A 23848-nucleotide genomic window follows, 5' to 3' on the forward strand; every position below is an offset into this window, starting at 1 on the left:
TAGCGGTAGGTCATGACTACAGATGCAAACACACTGAGACAGAAACCGCACAAGAACATAATATTATTATAATTACTACTTCCCACCATGTCTTCCTGCTTACAGAAATACATTTTTTGGTCTATATACACCAGCATATATATTAATAGTTAACAACACTTAGGCTTTTATTTATTTCAACCTAATCCGCACACTGTCTCTGGAAACACAAGAACTATGAACGGTCATCTGTGAAGGCCACTAGCTTGTCGCGCCCCTCCCCGCAAATATTTCACCAATCTATGCGTCCACCCTTCATCTAGAAGAAGGGACGCAGGATAACAGTCACACAATAAGTAAACTGTGTCTGTGTAGACGTGTATCCGCGGGGGGGTGTGGGTATGTGTGGGCAGGTATCTCCAACCCTTAACAGAGCAGTTTTGGTAAAATTTCCACAAGTAAAGCTTTCCTTTCTCCACAGTTTGTTATCAGATCGGGAAAGTATCCCTCTGGAGGAAAACCAAAACGAAACACTTTGCCCACTGACTATATATATAAAATGATGACAAAGCATACCATAAATCTTTTCAAAGTACAATATTAAGATAGAAAAGATAAGCCTCGGAATATGAAGACTCAAACTCTTAACTAATTTAAGGAGCTACTGTCAAATAAGAATGAGTAAACTAATTGGCCTTTCTCTTCTTATTCGTTTCCATTTCCCATCTAATGACTAAGTTTCAGCCGATGCCTACAAGACGTCAAAACAGTACTCAATAATCCAAATCACTACTAGACAAAAGGCAGCGGTTAGGATTTATGGGAATTTGGTAGCCCTCCTAGTCCCAATCATACTGCACTCTTTCAACTCCCAAATCACTTCAAGGGAGCTAGACACTTTCATAAAAGTAACACAATAGCGGAAGTCTACAAATTCTGTAAATTTGGGACATGCTACTTTTTATTTTTTTAATTTTTATTTTTTAATTTTTTTTTTTTCTAGAAAGGCAGGAGGAGATGGGAAGGGGCAGAGGGAGAGGGAGAGAGAGAATCCCAAGCAGGCTCCATGCCAGCTTGGAGCCCAGTGTAGGCCTCGATCTCACAACCCTGCGATCATGACTTGAGCCAAAATCAAGAGTCAGACACTTAACTAACTGAGCCACCCAGCCACCCCTGCGTGTTACTTTTTAGACCACGGGGTTTCATACTTTTCCTTTTTTTTTTTTTTTTTTAAGATTTTATTTATTTATTTGAGAGAGAGAGCGAGAGAGCACGAGCAGGGGATGTGGCAGAGGGAGAGGAAGAGCTAAGCTGAGCAGGGAGCCAGCCAGATGAGGGGCTCCATCCCAGGACCCCTGGATCATGACCTGAGCTGAAGGCAGATGCTTAGCTGACTGAGCCCCCCAGGCACCGCCGGTTCCACACTTTTCCAACCCGGACCCGCGGAAGCGTATTTCACAACCACCTAGTACACACACAGCAACAGAAAGATAGGAAACCAAAACAAAGGTTTCCAAAATAAAACCTAACACCTTATTACTTGTGATGCATGTACATTTTTTTCTCTGTTTCCTCTTTGTTTTTTTGAATGTTCGAACCACTCACCTGATTCTGCATCCCTCTGAATGGATCACAACCTTCAGGTTTAAAAGCAGGGCCTTACTGTGATTCTACCCCTGGCTTCTCTGAATGTAGAATGCAGTTGTGCAACGAAGCCACGGGTGTTAACATGGAGGTATTCTGCACTCCTCACAATCTCAGTGCTTTTTACACGTAAGATGTATTCTCTTTACATTTTTGTGAGGCCAGGATTATGATGTCATGGTAACGGTCAGAGAGATGCAGGTTCCTTCCGTGACAGGCTCCTTCCCTACTGGTACCAGCCCCCAGCTGCTCCCAATGACTGCTAACTCTTTCAGTCCCCAAATCTCTCCAGGAGAAAAGATTCCACAGGCAAACTTCCCTCGGTGGCACTACCCACACCCTTCCCCCCAAAAAAAACCTCTTTGAGAACTAGGACTGCACTTGACCAACTGCCAGTTAGGCAGTGATATTTCCTCCCCAGAGATTTTCTTAATGACCAATGTATAGTAGACGAAACACTCTAAGAATGCATAGGACTAAAAGAGAAAAACCATCTGGCAGACATTTCCAGAGCCACACTGGATGGCGCTTCCTTCCTCGGAGCTAATACAAATGACAACAATCCTCTCTCCATCATCTTGCAGGGCGAACCATCTGTGCTTTATTCAAGAGGTAGGACGTCTCAGCTCCTGCGGCCCCAGCGCTGCCTCCCACACCCTACGCGCAGATCTCGGGCCAACGCTGCCCCCGCTACACACGCTACTGCTCTTTACGTTTTCTGCCACAGACAATTATTTTCTGAGCACCTACTATACACATGGTTATTTTATAGGGATCAGAGATCACCAGTTTGATTCACTTAAAACTTTCTCTTCCCTTCAAAACTCAAAGATTAGGTGACCACCTGATCACAGAGGGAATAGAATGGAGGAGGAGAAGGCCAGAAGGGCCATGATAAACACGCACAGGAAAGGGCGAAGCACTTAAAAGAATTAACTCATTTATAGAGAATACACGGTGATGTTTATATAACTTAAAATTTTAGCTGGCTTTCATGTTCTATTATGTGTACTTTATAACCTTACGAGGTTCTCAGGTTAAGAATGAATGGTTTCACGGGGTGCCTGGGCGGATCAGTCAGTTAAGTGTCTGCCTCCGGCTCAGGTCCTGACCCGGGATCCTGGGATGGAGCCCCATGTCTGCTCACTGGGGAGTCTGCTTCTCCTTCTCCCTCTGCCCCTCCCCCTGCTGGTGCACTCTCTCTCTCTCTCTCTCTCTCAAATAAATAAATAAATAAATAAATAAATAAATAAATAAAATCTTAAAAAAAAAAAGAATGAACGATTTCACTTCATAGGCAGTAAAAAGTAAAATCAAGAAAGGTTAAGTTTGCTCTACAGCAAAGTAAAAAGGAGCAACATCAGGACTGGAACACAGGACTTCACACACTCAGAGTTGAACTCCAAGACGTCCTGAACCACCCCTCAGGGCTCCACAGCGTTATACACACCTGACATTAACCGGAGGAGTGATGACCTAAAAGAAGAGAACTCAAGAAAACCAAACGCTGTGAGGACAAGCAGAGGAGCCAACAAGTTATTCCAATGTACGTCCCCTTCCTGATCCTCCCACATCAAAGAAAATCAGGCTAAAGATCAAAGAAAAACATTCCCACTGTCAAAGTGATTGACTCCACTAATAACTTCTGAACAGAGACATGGATTCCTTGCCAAAGAAATGTAGCAATTTTGCTCAGTTGATTATTACCCAGCACAAAGTCTACTAAGGTTTTCTGGTCAAAACTAAAGTGCCCACGAACTAGTTTCCCTCATTTTCTTTGGCTCCTGTCACAACCTGGGACCCTCAAAATGCTTGCTCTTCCAAATTAGGGCTGCCAGCCCCAACAACTGCCCGACCTGGGTTCAAGTGTAAGTCTGTCACTCACGGGAGGAAAAACTCAGAACAGTGATTCCTAACAATATTACTGAGGCGTCATTGTGAAATTGGGATTCTGGGAAAGCTACTTTTCTACAAAAGGTTCAACTCCCTATCACAGCACAATGACTTCTTTGCATTTCTAATACGCCAAATATCCAGTATGCCTCAATTCAGGTTATTTCTCAAGAGTCAATCAGGGCCAGACAGCATTATCCAGTTGCACTGTGAGTTAACGCGTCCCAGAGGCAGAGCCCTCAACCCTGGTGGGGGAGAATAACCAAGCAACTGTTTTCATAGCTGACCTCTCTTCTGGTACCGAGTGCTGATAAGAGTACATACAAACAACAGCAAAGGCATAATTTTTCCATCCCCTACAACACCTCAACACGGCAGGAACGCAGCATTTATTGATTCAACCGAAGGAAGATAATTATAATACTCCATACACTCAGGACTGCTCTGTACGATGAAGACTCTGCCTCGCCTCTCCCACATGTCTCCTGGTGGCAGTGGCTCAAACCCGCAGAGGACAACGGCTGGTATTTGTAACCAGACTGCACACACCAGCACCGTTCAGATGAACTCCCAAGACACATCATGTCATCGGCCGCCAGAGCCAACAGGAAGGTTAAAGACCAGTACAGGACCACTCTCCATCCCTCACAGATGAACACACTGAGGCCTGAAGGTCACACAGCTTCCCCATCCCCTTCTCTTGTAGAAGAATCACCCAATAACGACTTAACATATTACTAAGGTGCAATCACCAAACTTAGTGGCTACCCATTTTTAGATGAGCGTAAAACATCGCCAAGTATTCCTGGAAGTGTTAGTGAGGGCCCAGCCTCGTCACTCCACAAGCCCAACTCACTGCTCCTAGCTAATATTTATTCTTAAGCCAAATACAAATGAAAATCAAAATCTCCCACCCTGCAGTGCCGCAAAGAAGCGATTCGTTTTCCTCCTCCTTCCATTTTCTTTACACCTAATACAACTACACACTTCACCACTCAATAGTTTTCCCAGAAGAGCCAGAAATCTGAGCTTTAAAGCGAGAATGGGCTGATGAGGAAAAGAAGACCAAGTTCACCCACTGCCTTAATGTCTTAAGATCAGATGCTACGTAAGGCCTGGGACTCGGGTTAAGGAGTGGAGTTAAAATACAGAAGACGTCAAAGAGTTAATGTGGTATTCTTGCTCCACGTCTGCCCTAAAAACACAGAAAACAAAGCAAATTAAATCTGGTTCCCTTTCATATCACATTCCACAGAACTTCAAAGTGCAAAGTAAACAGGTAAGAAAACACTATTGTTTTTAGAGCCTTAAAGGCATTAAAGTTTATCAGCAAAACCAGATCACAAGCCCGAAAGAAAAACTCCCTTGGGTCATTAAAGAAATAAGAATTGAGCAGGGGCGCCTGGGTGGCACAGCGGTTAAGCGTCTGCCTTCGGCTCAGGGCGTGATCCCGGCGTTCTGGGATCGAGCCCCACATCAGGCTCCTCTGCTATGAGCCTGCTTCTTCCTCTCCCACTCCCCCTGCTTGCGTTCCCTCTCTCGCTGGCTGTCTCTATCTCTGTCAAATAAATAAATAAAATCTTAAAAAAAAATTTTTTTTAAAAAAAGAACTGAGCAACAAAACCAAACAGTCGTTTGACTGCATTACACAAATGTTTGAAGGGACTGAATCATCGTTTCTTAGGTGGTAAAGGGCAAACCATATACTTCCTCCAAAATTCCACTTTGTGCATCAAGTTCATCTCAACGAGCTTAACGGTCCATGTTTTCCCTTCCAGCCACGCCTCAAGAGCCAAAGGCACAGCTCAGGACGACTCCACAAACACTTACCAAGTCTAACTGCTCCACGCTTAGCGCCCGAGGATTCAGGGTAAGCACCTGACCATCGCTAGACACAATCTTGGCCTCCGAAAAGGGACGGACGTGCAGTGTCAGAAGGGTACTCATGGAAAAGCAAAGCTTCTGAGCTCATAAACGCTGACAGCCCTAAACACTGCCAAATGGGTGCATAAATTCTGTATTTATTTACTTGTGGGCAGGGCAAGACACCGAGTGAAGACTGATGCAGAGTCCGTCACTGAAGACTCGGAGCCGTTCTCCTCTGTGATGCATCAAGAAAGGCACCATGCGAGCTTCAACCAGGAGAGAATGCGGTCATGCTGACATGCAGGAAACCGAGCTCAGTAAGCAGAGGACTAGGCTGAGGGATGCTGAGGTAAGAGCAAGGATGGATCTCCTTGCTAAATACATCCACACCCAAAGGCAAGGAGGGAAGATGCAGGGGGGAAAGGTCTATCCAAACCTGACGGCTGAAGTCTCTTACGGTAAGTAGCTAAATGACTGTGCACATCACAGGAGCCACCTTCCAAAGTACCAAAGGAGGTCACTATCCCCTGGACATCAGTGGGAACTCCTTAGACAACAAGCAAGGCCCAGCAGAAATAATCCCGTAGTCTTCACACATAAACGGGAAGTCTTGACTTCCCTGTGCATACTGCAGCTGGGGAAGAAGTCATATGGGCTTCTCCCTTCCTGTCCTTATTTACTATTAGGATTTCTACCTTTGTCACTGAGTTCAGACACCTCCACTTTCCAAATTATATTTATAGAAATCTCTATTTCAACCGTCATGCTACTATTAGAGATAAGAAACACTGAGTATGTCCTGGGGAAATGTAACCTAAATTGCAAAGGCTACTTCTCTGGAGACTTCTAACATGGAATCTTATACAAAAGCACAAACCAAAGACCTATCCCTGGGTCTCTGACGGGCCGTCAACTGATATAAACACCCTTTGGAAAATGTGCCTGGTTTCCTCATTGTAAGCAAAATAAAATTTTTAATGTCTGTTCATTTTATATTTGTATCAGCGTCATGATTTTACCTTTTTTAAAAATTAACTTTTAACAAAGGCTAAAATCTGTAGGTCCCCAAACGCCCCCACCAAAAAAATGTCTGGGAACATGAAACCTGCGAATAATTACCAAGGGTTCAGGACATCCTGGAGGCGCGTCATTGGGGCCCATATTCCCCAGTCCCAAGCGAAGCCCCACAGGCAGAGCTGGGAGAGGCTTTAAGTGGTTTGCTTCCCATGCCTACGCTGTATTTTCTTACAGATGCTGATAATGAAATGAATAAACCCCTCTTTAACATGAATCACAGAAGCAGCTTTAATATGACAAAGTAGGCTATTACACGTAGAGTAAGCACAAGCCCCCGATGTCGCCTGTAGGTGAGAACCATCATCCGTTACTTAAAATTCTCCAGGAAAAGCCTTATGACTATAATAAAAAGGAATGAAATTCTGATCCAAGCTACAATATGGATGAACCTTCAAGACATCACGCTAAGTGAAAAACGCTAATCACAGAAGACCAGGCACTAAAGGATTCCATTTATATGAAGGGTTCTGAATAAGGAAATCTACAGATGAAAAGTAGTTTGGGGGTCGCCTAGGGCTAGGGGGCTGGGAGGACAGAAGAAAATGACCGTTGAGACATGGGGTCTCTTCTGAAAATGTTCTGAAATTGTGGTGCCGGTTGCACAACTCTGTGAACGTAGTAAAAACCAATGAACCGGATGCGTTAAGAAAGAAAGAAAGGAAAGAAAAGGCATTGTGACCCAGCAGTTGCATCTATGTTCACCAAGTGTCCTCTCAACTAAAACCAACCTCCTAAGATTCACAGGCTTTCTTTAAAAAACAAAACGAAAAAAACCCCCCAAAACCCAAAGGCCTTTCTGAAAAAAGTTCCCATATGGGCCAAAAACAGCAGAAACTCTGCAGTTCCAGAAACAGAGAGTAAAGCCTTGGACTCCAAATGAAAGCCATCCGAAGTATCTAAAAATAACTTGGAAATTTGTAGAGCGATGATGTACAAAACTAGACAAAGCAGGTCATTATTGCCTAAACGTACATATTTTTAAGAATCTACAAATGGAATTATTAACTGCTAAAATGATGAAATTTTTAAAAAACACTTTCTCCCTTGGCCGCTCATAACACGTACTCCAGCCACTACCGAGGACATAGGAAAAGGACAGCCATCTCTGGGTGCTGTTCTGAACCGACACTCGTCACCACTCCTGGGGACTCATCAAGCATCCTATTACTAGTGTCCTACCCACAGCTGTGGTGCCCTCGAAAGTCTGGACTGGTAATGGGAGGCTTCTACTCGAATCTTAGCTCTGTGTGACCTCTGGCACGTGACTGAGCCTCCATGCAGCTGGATTCTGCCCATCTGCTAAAACAGATGCCATTGTTATAATTCACAAAAAGTTCACCAGACAAAAAAGATACCCCCATCTAGCTACTCACAGGGTCGTTGTGAATATTCAATGCAGGAAGGTAGCAAGAGATTGTCTGCAGATAATCAACACTTACTGAATATTTGATGAGCCTGAATCTCTGATGGTAAACGTTCTCCTTTCCTTTTCAGTAAGCAGCAGGGAAGAGTAAGCTTTGCCATGCCCCTAGCGAAGTCCAGCAGGCAGAGCAGGGAGAGGCTTTAAGTGGTTTGCTTCCCATGCGTATGTTGGATTTTCTTACAGACGCCGATAATGAAATACATGCTAAGAGTGGGCTGCTCCTCCATTTAACAAGACAGATGTTAAGTCAACTCCCAGCCTTCTACTATCTAATTCAATCAGAATGCCCTCTTACCTACAAAACAGGGTTATATTGGTTACCTACTCATGTTTACAGATCATAAGCCTGATTTCAGGCATCTGGACAGACTGCTGTTGACTGTATTGTTATGACTCTTGGGAAAGCATTTGAAATCACAAGTTTATCAGAAAGGGCTGGGTAGCATACTCCTAGGCCTTTGTCCGCCCTGGCTGCAATGCAGCTAGACAAGGAGCAGGTCCCCCGTGGCATTCTTGTGTTTGGCCTCGAGTCCCTCCTACTGGAGTCTGAAAACAGAATTTTCTATTTGCCTCAATTGTCTCAGCACCAGTAAGACTGGAACTCAAGACGGTTTGAAAAGGGAATACATCAATCCTATCTGCCAAAATGCATTTCAAAGGAATACATTTAAATGCTTTCAGAAAAGCCTCCAGAGAAAACCTGCCCAGTACAGAGCACAAAGCGTAAATATACCACAACAGCTGCTTAGATTGCCAAGAGTTCCAGAGAACTATGATTTTACCTTGGAATTAACTGTTACAAATGCTGTTTTACAAATCTAAAACTCTGCCCTTAACAGAGAACCAAGGTTGCTCTCTTCCCATCAAATGTTTATTAATAGTTACAGACGAGATAAATAAGAACACAGGAGGCTTTTACTCTCCGGGGAAATGACAGAAAAGGAAGGACATTTCACACTTTAGAAGTGCCTACCCTACTTCAGGATGGAGTTCTCAATGTTGTCTCCCATGTCCAGTGTGCAGGTAACAGAAATTTAAGATTTGCTGCCCAAAAGCTAAAAGCACAAGTTACACATTAAGAAAACCCTGTGGGAGTATAAATCGGTACAACCACTTGGGAAACCCGTCTGGCAGCAGGCCTCATGACCTGGCAATGCTGTTTACCCAAAGACACGCTCAAGAACGTAGCAGTGTCATTCAAAACAGCCAACAACTAGAAACGCAAATGTTCATCAACTATAGAATGAATAAATGGTGGCATTTTATACATGTAAAACCACCCAGCCATGATTTTTACAACTATTATTACATAAGAGCACGGCTGAATCTCACAGATTCACCAAAAAGGACACTCGAAATAAAACATACTGTATGTTTCCATTTATATGAGTTCCAAAAATCAGCGAAACGAATTAACAGTGAGAAGGACAACCTCTGGTGGGTCCAAATGGGAGGGAAGGAGGAACCTGCTGGGAGGCTGGACAGTCTTTGTATCTGGGCAGTGAGTACAGTGTATCCACCTGCAAATATTACTGACCTGTATAATTAAGATTCATGCCCTTTACTGTATGCAAGTTCTAACTCAAAAAAGAAAACTACTTTTTTTTTTTTAATTCAAAAGTGATTTATCCACTGCCTGGAATAATCGGCCACATAAACAACAGTGTGCCAGAAACACGAACCAGGAGGAAGACAGTTCTGCAGTTTCTGCCTATATGACAGGTAAGTCATTCATTCATGCATCGAACATTTGCAGTTTGCCCATTTCATGACAAAAAGCTCACATGGCTATATCAAGTCAAGATGCAGTATTAGGTTAAAAGTGCAACTTACTAGGTAAGATGTAACAATTGTAAATCTGTATGCACCTAGTAACAAAATCTCAAAATACATACAACAAAATCTAACAGAACTACAAGGAGAAATAGATAAATAATTGAGAAAGCGAAGACTGGAAGAGGCACCCACAAAACAGGAAATCCAAACAGTCAATATACAATGAAAAGGACACTTGACCTCAGGAGTAATCAGGGAAATGCATATGGGAATCAATTAGATTTCACCCTCCTGGAACAGCAAAAAGTAAACACCCTTGTAAGTCCCAAGTTGGTCAAACTGTGTAGGAACAAGAACTCTCATACACTGTTGCTAGGAGTATAAACTGTATCAACTTCTTCTGCAAAGGTCGGCATTATCAAGTGAAATTACAATGCGGCGATTCTGCTCCCGAGAATAAATCCCAGGAAAACTTACACTTTTGATCACTTGTCATATACAAGAAAGTTCACTAGGGTAATGTTCAAAAAAGCATCAAACTGGAAACCACCCAAGTGTCCATCAGCATGGATTAGACGAACTGTGGTAGTCATACAGTAAAATATCAGGCAACGATGAAAACGAATGAACTAAAACTCATAAACTACATGTGACAACGTGGATGAATGTCACAAATACTGAGCAACATTGGGAAATCATCCAAAAATACATATAAACCAATTCACAGCAAGTTAAAAAATGAACAGAACTAAACCTAGGGACATATACATAGGTGGTAACACTTGTTTTCTTTAAACACAGCAAGAGAAGAATTATGCCAAAAATCAGGATAGTCATCCCTAGAGGGGAGGAAAGAAGCTATAATCAGGGTGAGGCACATGGGATTGGGGGTAAGTATCCTAGTCCTTAACCTGGGGATAGACGTAGGACTGTTTTATTGTTATTCTGTAAAACGTAGGTATGTGCTTTATCTAGCTCTCTATATAATAACATAATATTTCACATGAAAACATTTGTAATTAAAAAGGAAGGTAAGCCCTTTTCCTTGCCTTCGCTCTTCCTACCAAAGAAAACATGAACATAACAGCTTAAGCTCAGGGCAGCTAACCTGGACCAGGAACGGACCTACCACGTATGGTGGAACCTCCCTCAAAGACCTAGGAATGGCCACATCAGCCAACAAGGGTCTACTCTGGCTTTCTCTTACTTCAGAGACATTCATTTCTACCTTTTAAAAAATCTCTGTTACTTTAGTTTCTCTTTTATATACAGCCAAACCTAACCCTACCGGATATGTCAGTGATCCGGACACATGGAACACTTTCTACAATTATAGCTGTCCAACAATGGAAAGAACTCCCTGAGAAAGCATTCTGCACCCACCCCTGGCAGGGCACCGTGGAAAGGATTTCCACACAGCAAGGAAAGTTGGACTGCAGGATTTCTCAATGCCTTTCAGGCAATTAAGATTCTAAGGCTACTCCTGGAAAAAAGCAGCTCTGGCCTTGCCAAAGCTGTGGCAACACTTTGCCTCTGAATCTTTCCTTCTGTTATCAGCGAGAACATTCCTTTTCTACAACATTCCATGTTCTATCCGTTCTTCAGGACTCTGCTAACAAGCTATCTTCTCGCTTGTGCCTTTCAGAACTAACTTGACCTCAGTTTTAGCATGCTGGCTATCCTCCCTTGGCTCCTCCAGACCCTCTACCAAGCCTCTCTACCTCTCTGGGCCTCTATGAATTAAATCACCCAGGCTCCCTTATTTATCGTCTCATTTCCAGTTGGGTTTGGCCAATGAAAGGCTCCAGCATGAGATCAGCGGGTGGGGGGATAAAGGGTCTGAGGTGTTTATTTCCCTTGATTCCCTTCCTGCTAGGATACCGGTTGGCAGTGACAGCTTTCCTACAGGTTACCCTCTCCTCCAGCTCTACTTTCAAGGTTCCAGAAGCAACTCTCTTTGCCCCTTCAGGCCTAAGAATGATGATGGCTGTGAGCCCTGAGGTGTTTCACCAACCCCCACAGGTCTTCTTAACTCTGCCCAGCTCTGTAAACAGTCCTTTCATCTCCTCAATCACACTCCTGGAGGGTGCCCGGAGATAACTGATATATCCAACCCGCTCTTCAGCCTGCACCATTCCATCTTCCTAGATGCCTCCTATTTCCCCTTACCCCCCCAACATGGTTTTTCTCTCAGTAACTGTGTTCTATATATTTCCGCATACAGACTGATTCACTCTAAATCAAGTCCCTATGGAAAATTCTTAATCCCCAAATGATTCCCAGTTCTGCCACCAATGTGCACAAACTGTATGTTTGGGCAAAGCCTAATTAAGAAAGCAAATGTTACTAAAAATTCCTGACACGTACACTGCAAAGCCAAGCCAAATACTGGGGTTTGAAGTTTATCTATTTATAACCCCTCCTTCCTTTAGACCAATGGCTGGAGAAATTATCAAACTTGTTATTACAGTTTTCCTTTACTAGTAAGACTGGAACAATGCCAAATACAGTGCTCATCTTACAAGGGCCACGCAAACGGTCAACAAACCTTTAAAGGATCTACCGGTCCCAATGAATGTTCCCTTTCTTCTAGACAATCCTACAAATAAGACACCAGATTCAAATACTAGAAATGAGCTCTTAGTGTCGATCTTTTGGCTTATTGCTCAAATCCTACCTGACATCCAGAAAGAAAGCATGCCTGAAAAAGATTCAAGGCTCAAAGATAAAGCTCTAAGATCTGGAAAGATTCCATTCTGAACCCAAAAAACTGAGACAGGCTTACTGTTTCCAAATCAAGAGAGCTGCAGAAATGTTGCAGAGGAAAGCATTTCTTAAGATTTTACTGTGTTACAGAAGATTATGCTGTAGACAGTCCAACAAATATATTCCAAAGCAGCAGGACCTGGTCCATGGACAAAATAACCCCAAGCAGCACTATAACAGACCCACTCCACTCTAAGAAAGACTCATTCTCCCACCCATACGAATGCAAGGGCTACGCAGATGCTATTACCTATGTTAAGGAACCCCAGACCAGGGTTTCTCAAGCCTAGCACAACTAACACTTTAGGCCACATAATTCTCAGTGGTGGAGGGCTGTGTGCATAGTAGGGCCTTTGGTTGCATTCCTGACCTCTAACACTCAAGTATGGCAACCGAAAATGTCTCCAGATATTACCAAATGTTCCTGGGGAGCAAAATCACAGCGGAGAACCTTGGCCCCAGATAAACTATCACTGAAACTCCACCCAGCACTACCATGGCATGTATGATTCACCAGATGGGAATAGAGAAAAGCCACCCAAAGGAGTAGACTTCGCTTTATAAACTATTCTTTTTTTAAAAGCTCTAAGTATTTGACAGCTTGCAAAGTGACACCATTCCCTAGCACTAGCGAGGAGGAGAACATGCGACGGGTGAAAAGAATGGTTGCCAAAGTGGAGAGAAATTGCTAAAAAAATTTCCAGACTTTTCTTCTGAAATCATCACAGGTCTCAGATGAATACTCTCACCCCTTTTAGTGTGAGACACAGGTGGAAAGTACTACAGTTCATGACATAAGAGAGCAAACGGAAAAAGTCAGGCAAACCACCCTTATCAAGCGAGGGCCGAGCGAAGGGCAGGAAGGCACTGAAGAGTGACAGCCCCAGCTCTGTGGTGTGGAGTACAGGCTTATCATGTACGGACTCCGGTTCATCTTCAAGCTTTAGTGCCACGGTATGCTGTCCACACAAGTAGTTTCCAACCCCATCAAACCCAATGCCCTCTTTTTAGAACAAATATTTTGTATGCCCCTTTATTATTCTGAAATGGAATTCAAAGACTACCTCTATGAACACAACTTTTACAATTTCAGTATAAGCCCTAACTGCAAGGTAGGAGAAAACAAATCAGAACATCTGTATCATAAAACATACATTTTCGGACAGGACCATACTAGAAAACAAAAGCACCCCCACACACGCTTCCAAATGGCCCCCTCAGAGGGCAGAGCTATCCCCCCCCCTGTCCGACACAAACCCTCTCCCATCAGTCACAAAGCTCAGCAACCTCTGTCCCTTATGGGCAATGTGGCCCAGAAGCAGCATCACAACGCAGAACAGAAGGAGGGATCTGAAGTCAGACTCACTGTAGTTAAAACACGGCTCCGCCACCCCATCACTGCAATACCCTCCCCAAGCCTGGTTTTTCACCTACCTAAGGAGGATGCCAGCATATTTTTCAAAGGGTTTTTGTGAAAAGTAAACGAATAGCCCGAGCATCTATTTCTGCACCGAACATGTAACACCTGTTCAATAAATGTGAGCGATCAGACTTCTGTTATTCCTGGATCCACCTTGCATTGTGTCCTAGCTTATGCCCATCTTATTCCCCCAGCAGAAAGGACGGAGGACGGGCTATCCAGTCACCAGAGATGCTCTAACAAGGACTCCCATACAATATAAGTAAGAAGTTGCATCACGCGGCCTCCAAGACTGCTTCTCCTTCTGAGGCTCTACCACACACTGCCCTGCACGGAGGCTATTTTTTATTAACTGGGGTCCTTTCCTCCCTGTTAGAGGGCCCAGAACACATCTTCTGCTTCATACAAAGTAGCTAAAGAATGCAGACAATGACAGTTTATTGCCCCTGCTGAGAACTCGGCCCTGGCCACTGGTTCTTTACCATTAGGCCTCAAAGAGCACAGCACGGGGGGCAAAGAAGGAATGACAACTTTTCCAGAGAAAGCACCTCGAGGAACACGTACAGTAGCCTCAGACAGTGAGGATTCTAGAGAGCCAGTCATTATCCGTGTGAATTAATTCCTTATTCCAACAAGCAAATCGACACCTTCAATACTCGAGATGATCAAATGAAGAAATGAAAACTAATGGTGGAGGCCAGAGAAATACTTCAAAACAAAACGTTAATATCCTGAATAAAAAAGCACTGACTGGTCACACGGTTCAAGAGAGCCCATGGGCCCAAGAAGTCACAAGCTCATCTCTGGGCATGAAGGTGTAGCCTACTTACACACGGAAATCTTAATTTACATAAACATGCTGATCTGTCTGTAAAAGGAAAAACAAATTGCCAATCATTACAAATCATTCTGCATTAATCCTCTATGGCGGTTATTTCTGAGCAGTGTAATTATTGCGGGTTACTTCCTTTCGCTTATGTATGGCTCCTAATTTTTGTAACACATGGCTTCTGTGATAAGAATCTAAAATCACAAAGGCTATTTATTATCTACTGACAATCCATGACATTTGAGGCAAGAAGCTACTTTAGGTGAACTCTTTATCAGGATCTGTGAATAAGCCAAGTATTTACCTAGGTCTCTAAAACCATCCTTGCTCTCTGCCTCAAACCAGAACTAATCATCACTTAGTTTCCTTCTTTATCCCTCCCACAGACCTCATAGGTTTTGCCACTACAGAAAGTCAGCCCTGGGTATATTAAAAAAAAAAAGAAAGAAAGAAAAAAGACCTCACTACTAGTTTTTGTTTGTTTGTTTGTTTTTGCCAATTTCCCAATGACAGATACCAGCTCTCTGGGATAGTGAGATAAAGAGAGGGAAATGAATTGTTCTGAAATCAACGTTTTCGCACAGACATCAGACTCAGAGAAGTACCTTATTAAAAACAAAATGCTCTTTTTTGAGATAGCTATTGGAAGGCCATGGGCTCCCAGCAATACTCACAATAAAGAGCCTCTATGGAGTCATAAATGCCCCAAGAATAAAACCTCATTTTGGTAAACACTCATTTGGCAATGCTCTTCTCTCTGCTGGGGGAGGGGGGGACGGACAGACAACCAGGGAAAGATCTCCAGAGGAAAAAACAGACTTTACCAAAGCAGGCATATTCCTCAGCCCCACAAAAGAACTTGAATTCAAATCCGTTTAACTGGACAAGCATTTGTTAAGCACTTCCTAGACACAGAGCACACGACAGCTGTTTATTCATCTTTAAACAAACTAGACATGATTATCTGTTTTCTGAGGAATTGTAACTCTAGTCTGGGAGACCCACACTTATAAACGAATACATGGCAGACCCAGGCAAAATATATTAGTTTTAAAACTGTTCTGGTAGTATGGTAAGGGAGAGACTAAAATCAATTACAAGATTCTTCATATTCATTAAATGCAAATATATTCGTATATTTAATTTAGCCGTTTATCCACCCCAACCAGTAACCCAAAATAAAAAGGTAGCAGAAACGCTCAGCTACCAAAAGCAAGCATCAGAAGTGATATCTATACACTCAGATCCTTTAGACTATAAATAAAACTTAAGGGACAAGCGCCTTCTAACAAGGAGGATGTTTGGGAAAAACTCACCAACATCAGAAGGTCCGTACTCGGCATCTTCCTCCCCCAGCCGTCCTCTTGGTGCCTCCCCTCTGCAAAAGGGAACCAGGTTTGTTTACTTCTAAAGCTTTAAACTGTGGCCTCGGCCCGCCTAGAGTCGCTAGAGCAGTCAAGAAATGGTTCTCTCCCTCCTTTGAGAGCTCCGATTTCACTCCCAGATATGACACTCCACCCCCAGCACCCAAATCAGCGAATCAGAATCCTGCTGGCTCTGTGCTTCCCTCCCACAGCTGACCAAACGAATCAAGACCCAGCCTCCCACCAAGCAAGCCCCCCAGGTAGACACCGGGGGAAACGCCCAGCCCGCCGCCGAACGGGCCCGGAACCCCGGAGCCCCGGAGCGCAGCCCACCAACGCAGCAGGGCGGACGATCGGACGCCACGGGCAGCCCAGCCCAGCGTCCAGCCTCCAGATCCCCGCTGGCCTCTCTCCCGACTCCATCGCTCCCACCCCGGAGCCCTTCCTCTCCTCGGAAAGATCAGCAGATCCCGGCTGCCCCAGTCGGCTCCCACCTCCGCGGGAGTGGGGTTTCAGAGCCCGCTCCGTCTCGGCCCTGGCGCCCTCCCGCACCCACTCGCTGGCCCCTCCGCTCCCTCAAACCTCGGGGATCGGGGATCGGCGCGCCCACCCTCTGCCCGCGCCCCTCGGTCCGCTGGGCCCTCCTTCCTCCCCTCACTCCCCTGCCCTGCCCACCCTGGAGCCCTCCGCCCCAGCCCGACGCTCCCTTTTCCGGAGCCTCAGCGGCCCCCTACACTCCCCTGCCCCGATTCCGCTTCCCCGCTCCTTCCCTCAGCCTCTCTCTCGCCGGCCCGGCTTCTCGTCACCACGCGACCGACTGGCGGGCGGCGGAGCGCGGGCTCCCCCTGCAGCCGCCGCCGCAGAGATTGGAGGTCCGACCTCCGGCGGACCCGCCCCTCCCCGCCCGGAAATGGCTCCCCAGCCCCGGCGTGCGCGGCCCCGGCATCGGGCGCGCGCACGCTCCGGCCCGGGGGGTGCGGGGACGAGGCCCGCCTCGCCGCCGGGCCCCCACGGCGCGTGCGCGCCGCCTGCTGGCCAGGCAGGGCCCGGCACCCGGGCGGGCTCTTGTCGGAAGGTGGGACCTACCCGCACCAGACGGTCAGCAACTTCTCCTTCGGGCTGCCTTTTATAAAAACCAACTTAATGGTCTCATTTGGTCACTTCGAGCTCTTGAGAGAGTCACCCTGCCGAGCACTGCACGAACTGATCCAAAGCAACCACTCAAGATGAGTCTCTAGAGAGACCTTTGGGATTTTAATAGGTGACTCAGAGATTTGTCCCCTGCTCTTTCCTGGAGGTTTCCTGAAGGTCAATAATGCGTGAAGAAAAGCCGCATGAAAACTCCCTATAATGGAATTACCCTCCCCGTCCTTCCCTCCCCCACAAACGCGGAGAACAGAGACCAGGTATTGGGCAAAAAATGTAACCAATATTACTTATTTTCATGAGCAATGTTGGGAAGCATCTAATACTCAAGTGAAAGCGTCCACCAGGCCCACGAATGTCACCCTTCATTCCCAGATGAAATAGCTAAATCTCAAATATGTTTTTCCTGACTTGCCCAGGACACTAATTCCGCAGGAGCGAAGGTGGCGCAGTTACACGTAACTGACCAGTGATCAACACGCGGTATTTTTTTCAACAGATTTAAAAATGACACCTAGATGGAATCTTGAAATCTTAACAAAACTGACACTGATGAGGGTACCCAATTCCATCCCCTTGAAATGGTGTGAGGACACTAATTTAGAGTGTCATCGCCTCCATGGGTACCCTCAACCAGTGCTCTCAGGACAACATCCCTTGTTAGCGCGGCTGCCCTCCTCTGCACACCCCTCAGCACTTCCGGACTTCCCAGCCAGAATGGTGAAGACCCTGAAAGACTCAAGCAGGTTATCTCTGGGCTTCCTCACCCTCAGCCCCACCCCCTCAGAAGTCCCAGACATCTCTGCCATTCGGAGCTCCTGAAACAGTCCCTGACACCCCCAGACCCTCAGCCCTCTTGCTGCTGTCCCCGAGCAGACATCCTTTCTCAGTGCTGAAGGGTCAGAAAATGTGCTGGGGCCTCCAGCCAATGTATTCATCCAGAGTTACTTTGGGATTCCAGGCATGATCTCCCCACTCCCCACTTCCCACTTCCACCCTTTTGCTTTATTTCTTCTTCAGATCCTAGGATCTGCTCTCCCTGGTCTCCTTCTTAGCTGCTACCTCCCCTCCTTTCATGCACAATCTCTGTGCCCGCAGACTGAAAGACAGGACCCACCGGAGTCCTCCCTACACTTCGGCAGTACCACGTCCCTGCTCTTCACACGCAGCAGGCAGTCTCTTCACTCTCCCCAGATGAACCAACCAATTCAACCGTATTGACTAATCCTTCTTGTTGTGGACGAAATGTTTGTCTCCCCCTCTCCAAAATTCATAGGTTGAAGCCCTACGCCCCCAGTGTGATGGTGAGGGCTCTGGAAAGTCATCAGGTTTTGAGGCATCATGAGGGCAGAGCTCCCCTAATAGGATTAGTGTCCTTACAAGGAAAGGAAGAGACCAGAGCTCGCTCTCGCTCTGTCTCCCTCTCCACTCACGCACAAAGAGGAAGTCACGTGAGCACACAATGACGTGGCCCCAGTTTGCAAGCCAGAAAGAGGATCCTCAGCAAAACCCAAACCTGTCAGCACCTTTATCTCGCATTATGTTATAACAGTCCGAGCTGACTAAGAAACTTACTCTGCCGAGAACTACACTAGGTATCTTTACATCCAAGGCTCTTTAGGACCTAACTTGTCCGGATCAGGTGACTCTCATCACTTCCCAGCTTGTAAATCAGGGCACCAAGGCCCAGAGAAGGTGAATGACCACTCTAAAGACACACAGAAGAATGGGGTAGAGTTTCGATAGAAAGTTAAGTCTTCAGATTTTGTAGGGAGAACCTAAAGTATGCTGGTTGATTTATTAAACTCAAACAATGTTAAGAGGTAGAGGAGCCTTCCACTATTTGCCAGCTCAACCCCATAGTAAATGCATGTAGAAAACAAAGCCCAGAAAGGAACATGACTCTTGGCAGTTCCTGGCAGAGCCCAGAGTGTGTGTGTGTGTGTGTGTGCGTGTGTGTGTGCGCGTGCGCACGCACGCACAAAAGCTAGGAAGAGACAGACAGAGAGACAGAGAGACACTTCGGGCCCCCTGCTCCTCTGCCCCACGCTCCCTCTCCCCCTAACCACAGAATAACATCAGGGATTACAGGAGAAGCATCAGAGTAGAAAGTGGCCAGAGATCAAAGATGCATGGGGATTAAGGGAGATCATTTCAGCTTTCACAGGGGAATCACTTTATGCCAAAATGGAGCAAAATCCCCACAGCCTCTTGGTCTTACGTGTCCTAGCTATATTGGTGGGCCCTTGGGAGAAAGCTGGAGAGAGAACAAAGGAGACAGAAATAAAAGAGAGAATTATACTGCAGGGGGAAGACGGGTATAAAAAAGCAAGAAGCATTGGCTAAGGAGGGGACACAGCCAATCTCCTTCCCCTCTCCCCTCATCAGAGCTCCCACAGTACGGGCTTCGGAAGGAGGGGCTGAGCTGGCTGGTGGGAGGCAAAGATGGGGTTGCCTGGGGCTTCTGTACCCAGAGTGTGGTTCCCAGGAGCACCACTGGCATCTCCCGGATGCTTACTAGAAATGCAGGTTCTTGGAGCCCCACTCCAGATGATAAATCGAATCTACATTTCGACAAGATCCCCGGGTGGTATACACGCACGATAAAGTTTGAGAGGTATTTCCCTGGACACCCTGCTTGCAGAGAGAGCGCAGTGTTTGTTTGGGGTGGTTTAGGGAGGTCGATGAATATTTGGGGGTTGAGGAGAACTAATGCTCCCCAATTTGGCCTTTGGTGTTATCATGGTGCCTTCCAGGATAACTAAAAAACCGGGAGGGATTGGAAATACCAATGGGGAACGAGTGAGGGACTGAAATTTGTGCTGATGACAGAGGGCTTGGGGTGGCAGGGGGCACAGTGAGAAGGAATATAGTCTGGGATGTTTTTCCCCCTGCATGGCTTCTTTTAAAACAGCAAATCGGGTTCTGCTTAAAAGGGCAGCTATCCATGGCCAAGTTAGCAACACCCCTTCCCCCATCCAGGAGCACACACGCCCCCACTCTAAAAAGCAGGAACAAACATACTACCCACGCCCCCATTCCTGTCCCTGACACCTCCCCACCCCACTGGGGACCTTCTATGGAGGCTCACCTCAAGACAGGGCAGATGTTCTTGCAGCGTCTGAGCCCCTTCTGGAAAGGAATGGCTCGCAGGGAAGCCCCCTGCAGGACCTCTATTCTTGGAGCCTAAAATGCCCTCCCCACAGAGAGGTGGGAAACCAGCCACCAGGAGCAGGTTGAGACAACAGGCAGGACGGGCCTTGAGAAGGCGAGCTAAGGGCCAGCCAGATGTGGGGGCGCCTGACACGGGGAGCAGGTGCCCAGAGATTGCCCCCTGGGGTAGGCAGCAAGGTGCACCGGGTCATTGTGGTACATGTCCCAGGTGCCAATTCAGCCAAAAGTCAGAGTGGCCAAAACCCCGAGAAACAAGAGTCATTTCCCAAGGAAGCCCGCTTTTCCTGCGGAAGTCACCCATGGCTGTCCGGGTTACAGGATCACTGCTAGCAAAGCCTCAAAGCCAGAGTGACTGCTTACCAGAAGCCAAATAAATACACCCGTCCTTGGGCAGAAGGAAACCAGCTGTGGCCCGTGGTGACAGACAGCTTTGGAGGCAGGCACACCGGCCTCTCCTCAGAGATCACTGCGTGGCCTCGGACAAGTCAGTCTCATGCTCTCAGCCTGGGCTTCCTTGTTTGTAAAACAAGGGTCAGTAGCCTCTACCCGAGGGCGGACGTGGTACCTCAGGAGACGGACACATGTACCCAACACAGGGCCAGGCCCACAGGAGCACTCCAGGGCAGTAGTCGAATCCGCTCCACGCGTGTCTGGGAGGAGTTCGGTAGGATTCCAGTCTGCGTTCTGTGACCGGCTAAACCAAGACCAGCGCCCTGACATTGTTGCTCTTGGTCTGGCTTCAGTCCCCATCAGAAGCTGATCCTGACGGTTGGTCTGTCCTTCTAACACGACCCTTGCCCCATAGGGCACCCGAGGCCTTTTCAAGGCTTGTCCAAGAGCCTCAGATCTGTGGTCCTCCTACAGGTTTGCTGTTTATAGATCGGTACGTTTCAGACCAACCAGACCCAACACTCCCTGTTTATGCGAGTTACAAAATCTATTTGTTAAACACAGGGGGTATACCTACCTAGAAATATAATTCTCTTACAAAGCAGCACAGTGTCCTACTTTAAAAGTGAAAGCCAGGATAATAAAATCATACAAGAAGTTGGCAGATGTATGAATTTACAATGGGTGGACTACGTTTTTAAGAGAAAACAATAATTATTTGAGTATGTTTGTCACTTTTTCCTTTATAATTGACATTTGAAGAAAAGGCTAAATCTGGATCTTGATATAATTAGGTGCTATCGTTGTGAAGTAGAAAGTTACAGCTGCAGACCAGGATGGAGATGTGGTCTCGGTGACTCGATTACTATGTAAGCAGCAGCACCCTGGGTGATGTGATTTTTCCAAAATAGTGGATTAAGAGTTGTAAAGTTTCAAGGTTAGGCAACTTACATGCAACTTTCCACATGGTAGCTGCACTCCAGGAAGCATGTATAATAAAACCATGTTTTAAAGAAATGCTCTTCTTGTGTGAAAGTCAAATTGGAGGGTTGCCTGGTGACACAGTCGGTTAAGCATCTGACTCTTGGTTTCAGCTCAGGTCATGATCTCAGGGTCGGGATCTCAGTGTTGTGAGATCGAGCCCCGAGTAGTGGGCTCCATGCTCAGGGCAGAGTCTCCCTCTCCATCAGTCCCACTCTCTCTCTCTCTCTGCCCTACCCCTTCCTCCCTCTAAAATAAATCTTTTTTTTTTTTTTTTTAAGAAAGAAAGTCAAATTTTTGGCTCTTGTGACTATGATCTGGTTTTTTACCTATGTGAATGTTCTGGCAAGCTGTTATTAAAAAGGTGTGCAGAACTCAGGGGCAAATTCTTCACTGTCAGGGGCTGCCCTTGCAATGTCTACAGGACAAGATCGCCGAATGCCGGGGAACTAACCCCGTCGTGTGACAACCAACACTTTTCGAATTTTCAGGATGCGCCCTCAGGAGCCCAGCCGTCCCACTGAGACCTGCGTCCCACTGAGACCTGCTACCGCAGATTGATGAAAGGAATGCCCTTGAGCAGGAGCCCATTTTTGTATCTACAGCTGAGTATCTGTCAAGCAGGAAGGGACTTGAGCACCGACCAGGCCCAGCCTTCCCAGCCAGCATCGCATGTCAGAATCTCCAGGAACCTTTCAAAGTCTGCATGTCAGGGCTTTCCTGCAGACCCAGTGGATGAGGGGTGGGGCCCAGACATCTGTATTTTGAATGCTCCCAGGTAAGAGCTGCTAAGTTCTATCCATTCTCATCCATTTCTCTGCCTTGGTCCCACAGCTAGTGGAGATGAAACCTAGAATTCTTGACATTCCAGCTCCAGAAGCCCAAGCTCAGGAACTGTAGTGAAATCTATGGTTTCTTGTGCTGGCTTTGGGATTCATGTGCTGTGTGACCTTGGGTGAACCATTTACCCTCTCTGGGCCTCAATTTTTTTCCCTCAAAATTGGATAGGGAGGGGAAGTGGCTCTCCAACTCTGTCCGTCTAGAATTCCCTGTGCCTCACTTGGGTTATACTTCCCAGAAGCCTCTGTTTGGAAGCTCCACTTCTCTGTCCCCAGGTTCCCAAGAAAGGCCCTCAATCATGCAGTTATTTGGTTGGGGAGGGAGTTTGTCCCAGTCTTGCACTGAGGGTGAGCAGTGTGGTCAGAATGCCCAGTGTTGACACAGATGGGATGTAATGAAGAGGCCTAGGTAACATAAGTCCTGTGTAAACAGAGGACCAAGGGGTAATTATGAGCCTTGGCCCCATGGTTACTCTTTGCCTGGCCCTGCAGAACCAGTTCCCAGGCTGACTCACTCAGAGGAGCTATGGACATATCCTGAGCTCAGGGGTCAGGGGAGGAGGAGAGAGTATCCATCTCCACAAGCAACTGAAAACCTGGGCCTTTAAAAACGGAGTTAAAGTCATTTTCTCTAGTAGGTTTTATAAAAACTAAGGGCAGTCATTCTCCACGGTCAGGGGAGTTGACCTGGCTGAGGGATCAAGGACAGCTTGAGCTAAGCACAGAGGATGAATAGGAGTTAACCAGACAGAGAGGAGCAGGCAGAGTGTTCTGGCTGAGGGCACTGTATGTGCCAAGGCCCAGTGGCAGGTGCAGAAAGAGGCACAGTTCAGTGGAGATAGTTGTGCAGGGCAGGTGCACAGATGCACATGCCTTCAAGGGCCCAAGCAGCTGATACGACTGCCTCAGTCCCATTCATTATTTCATTCGTTCGTTCGTTCATTTGTTCATTCATTCATTCATTCATTCAATGCTAGGTTGCAGTATCCCGGGCAGGGGATGTATCATTGAACCAAGCAAAGATCCCTTCCCTAGTACAATTTGCACTCTAGTGGAAGGAGTCAGGCAAGTAAACACAATAAGTAAACTATATGGTGGGCTAGAAAGTGCCAAGGACTATGGAAAAAAAGCTGAGTATGGGAAATAGAAAGTGTGGGGCTTGGGGTAGGGTGTCATGGGTACTGTAATTGCAAGTAGAATGGTACAGTAGGCCCAGCATTTCAATTTTTCAAGAAAAGTTATAAATCCAGACTTTTTGGTAAAATCTTGTAATGTTAACAT

At 46.3% G+C, this 23848-nt stretch overlaps 1 protein-coding gene across 1 annotated transcript in view; it reads right to left on the bottom strand.

Annotated features, from left to right (window-relative positions):
- The window catches only part of SGPL1 (sphingosine-1-phosphate lyase 1), a 52181-nt gene extending 35651 nt beyond the window's left edge, over window positions 1-16530 (bottom strand). Inside the window, exon 1 of the mRNA XM_026504402.4 lies at window positions 15990-16530. Within this exon, the coding sequence (XP_026360187.2) occupies window positions 15990-16016 (27 nt within the window). The 5' untranslated portion in view covers window positions 16017-16530. The remainder of the gene's footprint in view (window positions 1-15989) is intronic.
- Between the last annotated feature and the right edge of the window lie 7318 nt (window positions 16531-23848).

The sequence above is a fragment of the Ursus arctos genome, unplaced genomic scaffold, assembly GCF_023065955.2.
Source record: "Ursus arctos isolate Adak ecotype North America unplaced genomic scaffold, UrsArc2.0 scaffold_7, whole genome shotgun sequence".
NCBI lineage: Eukaryota > Metazoa > Chordata > Mammalia > Carnivora > Ursidae > Ursus > Ursus arctos.